The following is a 9,409-nucleotide window of genomic DNA, read 5'->3' as shown; positions in this document are numbered from 1 at the left end:
AAAACTCCTGAGAAATGCTATCCAGCTCTTCCATTAGGCAATTTTAATATATATATATAATATATATATATGATATATATTTTTTTTTGGCAGTTGTTTTTGGCTGGGGCTGGGTTTGAACCTGCCACCTCTGGTGCCCTACTCCTTTGAGCCACAGGCACCACCCAATTTTAGTATTTTTTAAAAAGAACAGTGTTATAAAAGAGTTCTTAAATGTTGGTTAAATGACTTGATGGCATGACAAACTTTAGCTAATAGTCACTATTAACCTACAATAATCACACTGGCTTTTACTTGGCACTTTGAAAAGACTTGGTGCAATGCAGTAAGTTTTATTAGAATATTATATTTGTAATAAAGGAGGAGATTTAACTGTTTGCTGAAGCAATTTGACCAAGGCTACACAGTTACTAAGTGGGAAAATCTGGATTTTAATCTTTTACAGTTTTTTTGGGGTTTTTTTTTGGCCAGGGCTGGGACTGGGTTTGAACTCACTGCCTCCAGCATATGGGGCTGGTGCCCTACTCCTTTGAGCCACAGGTGCCGCCCAGGGTTTTAATCTTTTAGAACAACTTAGAAAAGTAAATGAATACACATTACCAACTCTAAACTAGCACTAAAACTCAGTGATTATTTATATATAAGAATTTATATTCAAATATTTAAACATAAATATATTTACTAAGCATTCTAAATTTGGCATTAGCTGAGTAATCTTAAAATTGGTCAAAATCTGGTCTTTGTCATATAACCATTGTAAAATACTATTTCTTATAGTTTTTTTTTTTTATTTATTTTGATGATAGAGGCTATACCAACATTCTGCCTCTCTATCCCTGGGATTTAATAAGCACTCACATTAGTGATAAAACTGTTGTGACAAACTCTTCTATGAATTTAAAATGAAAACCATGGACTTATACTATTACTCAAATCTCATATCATCTCAAAAAGGAGAAACAATGTCCCTTCCCTTGTTTTCTTAATAGACTTTTAAAACAAATGTGAAAGTCACTGAAGAATTCTAGCAACGACCCAAATTCAGAATCTACAGATTCCAGATCAAATATCCCTCCTTCAGAGGAATCCTCCCTACCCTTTTCCTCTCTGGCCCCAGAAGGCTGAAGACAAGTTGGCTTGTCCACATTGTTTGCTAAGTATTAACTTACATCTGAGCATTAAGAACCCAGGAGCTGCTTGCACTGATGATGTACTCACCTGGAGTGAGTTTATTCTTGGCTACACAGACTTTCCACTTCATCAACACTGGAAATATAAGTCTCCAGCACAGCCCCTGAAAGGACTTTGTTCATTAAGGCCCTCTGTCGCTGCAATGAGATGCCTCTGGTTTGGGGCACAAACCTGAACACGCTTCTCCGTTTTGTCCACCATACGTAGCCCCTGTCTTCTTTTGTCATCCCGTCTTGTTGTCTACAACCGTTCCTATTCATTCCTATTTTTCATATCCCATCCTCTTTTTAATCCTGAATTAAATTTATCTAGGATTAAAATCGACTTGCCTTCCTTTCTATGGTAGAAAGTTTAATTTTTTCCAACTCCACTGATGCAGGAGGTATAGAAGCTTTTGCTTTGTCAGCTCCTGGGTTGACAATGGCTTATTCAGTTTTATTTTCCTCAGACACATAAATTAAATTCACTATAGGACTTTTTTTTTTGAGATAGAATCTCACTCTGTGCCCTGGGGTTGAATGCCATGGTATCACAGCTCACAGCAACCTCAAATTCGTGGACTCAAGTCATCCTCTTGCCTGAGCTTCCCCAGTAGCTAGGACTGCAGGTGTCTGCCACAACGCCCAGCTATTTTTTAGAGACAGGTCTTGCTCTTGCTTAGGCGGGTCTCTAACCCCTGAGCTCAGAAGATCCACCTGCCTTGGCCTCCCAACGTGTTAGGATTACACAGTGGTGTGAGCCACCGTGCCTGGCTACTGTAGGACTTTCAGAAGTATTATTTGAAAACAATAATACTAACAATAACAATAACAAAAATCAATAACACGAATAGAGTCCTGGTAACATCTAAGTAAAAAAAGAAAAAAGTAATATTGTTCACGTTTCTAAATGATACAAGTGTGTACTACAGCAAAGTTCCCAGTCCACTTACCTGCTGTAAACTTTAGTTACTAAATTGTTAATCTGTTTGTCAATTTTGTATTTTCGATAGTCTTCCAAGCCATCTTTGATTGCGATAATTGTAAGGACCACCACCAGGGGCAGCATGGTGATTTCCTTTTGGAAGGCTTCCACCAAAGGCACCCAGTTCAGGACCACGAGGAACAGGAAATACAGATTGGCAGCTCTACAACCAAACACAGGACGGGGCGTGAGCGAACACTTCAGAGACGGAGGTCAGAAGCAAAAGATCCCACCTTCCTGGGTGTTCCTGTAAGTGTCTGGTACTTGATTTTGTGTGCTGTAGAATGGAGAACTAGCAAAATAGAACACATCTGAGTGAACCATTGATCTCCCTCCTGGACATCTGGCTGGTGTCAGACTTCAGGAAATATGAGATACTATGTATTCAATATATAATCAGAATATGCAACGGGATAGTCCAGCTGTATTATACCTGACAAAAATCACGATAGGAAATAGTCTTTTCTTTTAAAAGTTCAGGAAAATTTAGAAAAAAATCAGAGGTTACGTGTTATTTAAAAAAAAAAAAAAAATCAACCCTCTAGCCCAGTGTTTTTCAGCCTTTTTTATCTCACGGCACCCTTGAACCTATAGTTAAACTTCACAGCACACTTAAATTATGTTGATTAAAGAAAAAAACAGTAAAAAAGGGAATATACTTACTGTGCTTCGCACTTCTTCTGAAAATAATTTAATTGAGGATTTTTTTAATTTTTCCCTGCACACCTAAGGTCCTCCCCTGGCACACCACTGTGCCCCGGAACACCAGTGGAAAATCGCTCTGCTGGCCTTTCGTGTGTCCCCAGGTTAGATTCAACTCAGGTTCCAAATGAGGAGGCAAGCCTTGTTTGTCCTCCTGCAGACCCGCCCTTCTGCCCACCCTTCCGCCCCTTCCTCTATGCTATTCAGGCCCAATGTCTTCAGAAACTCCTCCCATTCTTCTATTTTACATGTTCAAATACTTCTCCATTGGCTCCTTATTTTTGGCCACAAGGCAAGTTTAAGACCCCTTTTCCTTAAAAGAAAAAACAAAATCTCAATCTTGCATAGGCCCCTGAATTTTTATTACATAGTTTCCCATTGATAATAAAATTTCTCAAAAAACACTACACTTCTTTCTTCCTCACCTCCAATTCCTTTTACTTTCTTTATTTCTACGGCTTCAGTTATTTGTGTGTGGCCCCCATCCAAACCCACAGCTCTAGCTCGGAACTCCGCTCGAGTGTCAGATTCTTTCTTATTCCGTCAGTGCACTAGACTGCAGACTCCGTAAAAGGGAGAAGCACCCACAGCACCAAAGTCACTGATCCAGCAAGTCCACAGCTGCACTGTAAGCACAGCCACTATGCGGTAGAAGGACACGCAGAATGATGAAGTGAATATGTGTAGAATGAACCAGGAATGCTGAGAACCTCTAGACTCACATTAAACAGACTCACTGACAAAACCAGCCTTCTGGACAAGCTCCTTTAAACTCTTACTCCCCATTAATCCTTCCGATCATCACAGCTCAGCGCGCTCACATCATTTACTCCTTTTACGTCGGTCCTCACGGGTCAAGGTCACACTGTCTGTGACAGGTTATCCTTCTCTTCGTCTCCACGTTATTCCAAGTCCGGGTCCCCCTAACAACACACCAGGTCACACCGCATCTCTGTAAATGTTCTCTCTGCCTTCAGTTTGCCTCCCAGCCCTTCCATCTACTTAACCATCCCACGGCCTTCACAGGGAAGCACCAACATTCACACGCCATCCTCTATTCAGAATCGTGCCTGCAGCCTGAAGACGTGCGTCTCAACCCACTGTCCCGACATCAAGACCCCTCTGGTGGGCCGGACCCCTTTGCCTGACTTTACGTCCTGCGGCTCCCCAGCCCAGACGCCGCGGGGGCCTCAGAGGGGACGTCGCAGGTGTCAAGCTCGTCTCCTACACTGCTGCCTTCCGGCTTCACTCACATTCTTCCTCCACCGGAAACAGGCTTTGGGCTTTTTAAAATTTCATATTAATATGAGGGTACACATTTTTAGATTACATTATTCTCACTTCCAAGGTAAAGTTCAAGTTGTAGAAGAGCTTTTGGCCTCACCTCTGCCCCTCACAAAATATGCTCTTGGCCTCACCTCTGCCTTGAAAATCTCACCCACCCCCACATTTAATTCAAATGCCACTGCCTTTCCATTGCTCCAGTTAGTGTTAATTATTTATATTTTTGAGAAATATAAATATTTAATTTTTTTTGCTTCACTTGATAGCACTTTATTTATTTATTTTGAGACAGAGTTTCACTTTGCTGCCCTCAGTAGAGTACCCTGGAGTCATAGCTCACAGCAATCTCAAACTCTTGGGTTCAAGTGATCCTCTTGCCTCCGTTTTTCATATTTGGTAGAGATGGGGTCTCATTTTTGCTCAGGCTAGTCTTGAACTCCTGAGCTCAAGCAATCCACTGCGTGAGCCCCCCAGAGTGCTGGGATCACGGGCGTGAGCCCCGGGGCAGCCCTGATAGCACTTTCTAGCACTCATCCCTCTCATCACATCCACTGGATCTTTCTGGTCTTTGGATCCATCTTTGGCTCAACTGAAAACTCCATAAGGAAAAGAGCAGCACCTACTGAATTTCCTTCAGAGCCTAAACTCTTAGGAGAGGGTCCATAAATGACAATAAGCTGAATTACGTCATTGTGTTGCCTAAGAGCAGGGCATATCTGCATTGCTTTGGAGCTCGCTTTCCCCCTATTACCGAGGAAGGAGAATCTGAAAATAAAGAGCCTGTGGTGAATGGGAGCGCAGCAAAGTCAAGTGGATGCCCCTGGGCTGCTACTGTCATGGAAATGACACTGACTGAACCATAACTCGTTCCTAATTTAACATGAGAATAATTATATCTTTTCCAGTAAAGAGAAAGCATCATCGCACCAAATCTAAAGTGCTGTGGGACTGTGAACAGTCACTGTCTGTTCATAACAGACTCCGGAATGGTCAAGGATGATGCCCCAGGTCTTAGGCTGAAGTAACATACAGTGTTAGGAAAGCGAAAAGTTTTACATATCAACCGGAATGACAAAGAGAATTCTAAGTTGCTCTTTTTCTTATTCCTATAATCAAAGTACCTGTGAAATTGTTCAAATAAATTTCTCGGCACGAAATTCAGAAGTGTGTACTTTGTTGTTCGTATTCGGTTGTTCACGTAGGCTCCAGAGAACTTCTCATACTCCTCCTTGAAGGGCCGGAGGTGGGGAATGACAACCCGGTGCTTTCCCGCCAGTCTGGGGGTCTGTGAGGACTTGCCCCCGCAGGCAAGCAGCGACAAGTAGCTGTACGGCCTCTCCTCGTCATCGCTGGTTGTGCGACCGGTAAGTCGCCGCCAGTGATATCTGGCCCATTGAAGAGGGCCGCTCATGTCCAGAACACAGTGAGATCCAGGTTGTGTAGATGATCTGGCAAAAAACAATCAACAAACAACACGCTTCCTGTAAGTTTCTGGAAAGTCTTCAACAGAGTGAAATTTAAACCTTTTTTCTATACCAAATATAGGACCCAATGTTGAACCACTAGTGAGAAATTAAAACGAGTCTTTGGACCTCTATTGTGACTACATCTTTCTTTAAATAAAGCATTCATCTTCTGCCTCATCTGTTCACGTAAGCAACAAAAGACAGCACCTAACAGGCCACCCACCACTCAAAGCAAACAATTTGGGCTTAATGTGTACAAGTCTCCTAACTTCTCTGATCATCTGTTTTCTCATCTTTGCAAGGGTAATAATGCAATGCTTGCCAGTAAATTGTTGCAGAGATTAAAAGAATGACATATAAAATCACCCAGCAGAAAGCCTGATAGAGAGTAAGTCATCAATAAAATCCATTCTGTGCAAAATATAAAAATGGCCACAAATTCTATCTCTACATGCATAACCCTTTCCCTATGACAGGTGGATTCCTTCTCTACTGGTTGAACCTGGGCTTGGCCTTGGGCTGTGTTTTAGCTAATAAACACTCACAAACATGACGTGAGCAGAGGCGTGAAAAGTGCTTTCTCCTTGGGGCCCGCTCGCTCACTGCTCTTGGGAGCCCTGTAGCCACCAGTCCCCGGTGATCCACGATAAGATAGTAGTCTCTGCCAGTATGTGGATGGGACCCCTGACTGCCAGCTGGCCACTAGCAGGGGCGTGTGCCCCAGTGACATAACCGAGGATAGAGAAAAGCTGTCCCAGCTGAGCTCAGCCCAAACTGCCCACCCACCGTATTATAAGTTAGTAAATATCACATCATCAAGTATTAGAGCACTTTGTTGCAAAATGAAATTTAACTGAGACCTAATCCCTTATTTTCCTTCTAAGTTTTCCAAAAAATTCAGCTTTACCTGGAATGTGAGCTTGTTAACAGAAAAAAAAAAAGGAACATTTATTAAGAGCATACTATATTCTAAGCCCTTTACGAACTCTTTATGTACATTATCTTATTTAATATCAATAGAGTTCATATCAATCCTATGGTGTGGACATTATTTCTGTTTTGTAAGAGAGGAAATCAGTTTAGAGAGGTAAAGGAACGTGCTGACATTCATGGGGCTGCTGAGTAGCTGAGGCTGATTCAAAGTAAATCTTTCTGACTCAACAGTTTCAGCCGTTAGCTGTTAATGTGCCTCATTTATCTTTGTGTCCAGAGAACCTAGCACTTACAGATGCCCAATAAAACTCTACCTAGCAGGTAACGCGCATGTCAGCAAGAGTGTGTGTGCATTTACTTATCATACTGGGTCGCAGTGCACTTCTGGAGATCTCATTTAGTAAATCTTGGGGTGAGTCCTGATTGAATAGGTAACACAATTCGTGAAGTAAATCTAAGTCAGGTGTCCGTGGACTTGACTTGGGTTATATGCTAGACACTACCCCAGGCTAGGAATGCAAAGCTGGTCAAGACCCAGATCCCATTCTTCAGAAGCTCAGGGTTTAGCTGGAGGGAACAGGCATGTATACAAACATGCAAGTGTGATGCAAAATAGTGTTGAAGGCTCTGAAACAGTCTGGACAAATTACTGCAGCTTGCTTCCTTCCTAAGCTTTAGTCTATGTTTATAATACATCTATTGATTATTTTCTGAAGTTTATTACTAATCAGCAATTAATAGTTTCTTCCTGTCAGGGCATTGTGGCTCAAGCCTGTAATCCCAGCACTCTGGGAGGCCGGGGTGGGGCGGGGGGAATTGCTTGAGCTCACCAGTTTAATACCAGCCTGGGCAAATGCGAGACCCCTCTCTACAAAAAGTAGAAAAACTGAGGCAAGAGAATCGCTTTAGCCCAAGTTGACGGTTGCTGTGAGCTGTGATGCCACAGCACTCTATCCAGGGCAACAGTTTGAGACTCTGTCTCAAAAAAAAAAAAGTTTCTTCCTAAAGACATAAAATTGTTTCTGCTCTTGATGAATCTGAAATCACAACTCATTTCCAAGCAGCACAGGAAGATTTGATCCAATTGCTTTCTCGTAATTCTCATGAATCAATATTTTTAATAATCCATTCTTGTTACCTGTTACCACACATTGGTCCTTAAGCCAAGAGATTAGAGTTAGTAAGATCACTTTATCACTGCAATTACAAAAAGTAAGTTGAATCACAGATAATCTTCTAAAAATTCAAAAGATATTTAAAAAGTGTATGCGTGTAAAACAGTAATAAAAATAAATAAAGGGCAAAAAGTCATTTTTAATGGGAAGAATACAAAAGCTTGTGAGTGTATGGATTTATGCCTGGATACTGGACCCAAAATAAATGGATTCTATTATGAATAGGAGAAAATATCTGTAAAGTCAATCATCAGTTTTATACTAATGGTAAGAGCAAGAAAAAAAGTTTTGTCACTATCAGATCGTCTCTGTCCTTTGGAGTCTGACCTCTAAAGAGTGTGGGATAATAGTCCTTGTATACTTAGAAGGGTGGGTTGTGGGGGATGAGAAATAAGGAATTACTTAAAGAATACAATGTATGTTACTTGGTTACCTTGGAAAGCCCAAACTTTACCACTACACAGTACATCCTTATGACAGAATAGCCCTTGCCTTAACTTTATACAAATAAAAAAAAATTTATATTTATTATAAAGATTGGCCAAAATAACACTGTCTTTTTAGATATAACTTTTTTATTTTTATTTTTTGTGACAGAGTCTCACTTTGTTAACCTCAGTAGAGTGCTGTGGCATCATAGCTCACAGCAACCTCAAAGTCTTGGGTTCAAGTGATCCTCTTGCCTCAGCCTCCCAAATAGCTGGGACTAGAGGTGCCTGCCGTAATGCCCTCTTACAAAATGCTATTTTTTTATTTTTAGTGGAAACATGATCTTGTTCTTGCTCAGGTTGGTCTCAAACTCTTAGGCTCAAGTAGTCCACTTGCCTCAGACTCCCAGAGTGCTAGGATTACAGGCACAAGCCACTGCACTCAGCCTTTAAATATGATTTTTAAAAAAGTATCTCTGAAAAAGCCTGATTTTCACTTCACTAAGTGAAATAGATTATCCCTTTTAACCTAAAACTCATAATGACAGCGTGAGTTATTAACAGTAGTTTGTAACAGATCCACAAATCTCCAGAATAAGGACGTAAGATGGTGAAGCAAAGACAGGGGAAAATGCTGAACTAAGGACTAAGGACTTCTCACACATTTCACACCATGCACACGTGGTGACCATCATGACAAATGTGATTTTTGTTTTGTTTTGTTTTGTTTTTGGCTGGGGCTGGTTTTGAATCCGCCACCTCCGGCATAGGGGGCCGGCGCCCTACTTCTTTGAGCCATATGTGCCGCCCTAAATGTGTGTTTTTTTTTTTTAAGAGTTGAAATCAGCATCATTTGATTTATTTCTGGAAACTATAAAAGGTAAGTTTTCATTTGAAACAAAATTATTACTACTACATAAGAACGTGTATCTGTCTAGTGTCCACAGTCTCAGGCAACCCTCTGAATTCCACTTTTAGAATTTTTAAATTTAAGCTTTTTAAATTTCAGAATACAAATACAGGAATAACTGAACAAATAGGAAACCAATGCCAGAGGTGTTCCCTTCTGGTAGAGTGTGGCGTGGCTGACCCTGACCTGTCGCTCACCTAGCGGGCGGACCTACTGGTCACAGAGAGGATCAGCCTTTCATTCCACACCTGGTCAAAAGCCCGGTCTTTCCCCAAGTCACTCAGAAACAATTCCACAGAGACTGGAAACCACTTCCTTGCCAGAGTCCTTCTAGGTCCTCATCCCTCTGTGGCTTGG

The 9,409-nt window shown here is 41.4% G+C and overlaps 1 protein-coding gene across 3 annotated transcripts in view; it reads right to left on the bottom strand.

Annotated features, from left to right (window-relative positions):
- The window catches only part of ATP10D (ATPase phospholipid transporting 10D (putative)), a 103,200-nt gene that overhangs the window by 71,611 nt on the left and 22,180 nt on the right, over window positions 1-9,409 (bottom strand). For all 3 annotated transcript variants that reach the window (XM_023515998.1, XM_023516000.1, XM_023515999.1), the window contains exons 2-3: window positions 5,262-5,588; window positions 2,123-2,317 (exon numbers count right to left, since the gene is read on the bottom strand). In XM_023515998.1, the coding sequence (XP_023371766.1) occupies window positions 2,123-2,317; window positions 5,262-5,551 (485 nt within the window). In that variant the 5' untranslated portion in view covers window positions 5,552-5,588. The remainder of the gene's footprint in view (window positions 1-2,122; window positions 2,318-5,261; window positions 5,589-9,409) is intronic.

The sequence above is a fragment of the Otolemur garnettii genome, unplaced genomic scaffold, assembly GCF_000181295.1.
Source record: "Otolemur garnettii isolate 467f Iridium unplaced genomic scaffold, OtoGar3 scaffold00083, whole genome shotgun sequence".
NCBI classification, from domain to species: Eukaryota; Metazoa; Chordata; class Mammalia; order Primates; family Galagidae; genus Otolemur; species Otolemur garnettii.
The sequence above is the reverse complement of the archived record's forward strand: the minus strand, read 5'-3'. Positions and strand labels throughout refer to the sequence as shown.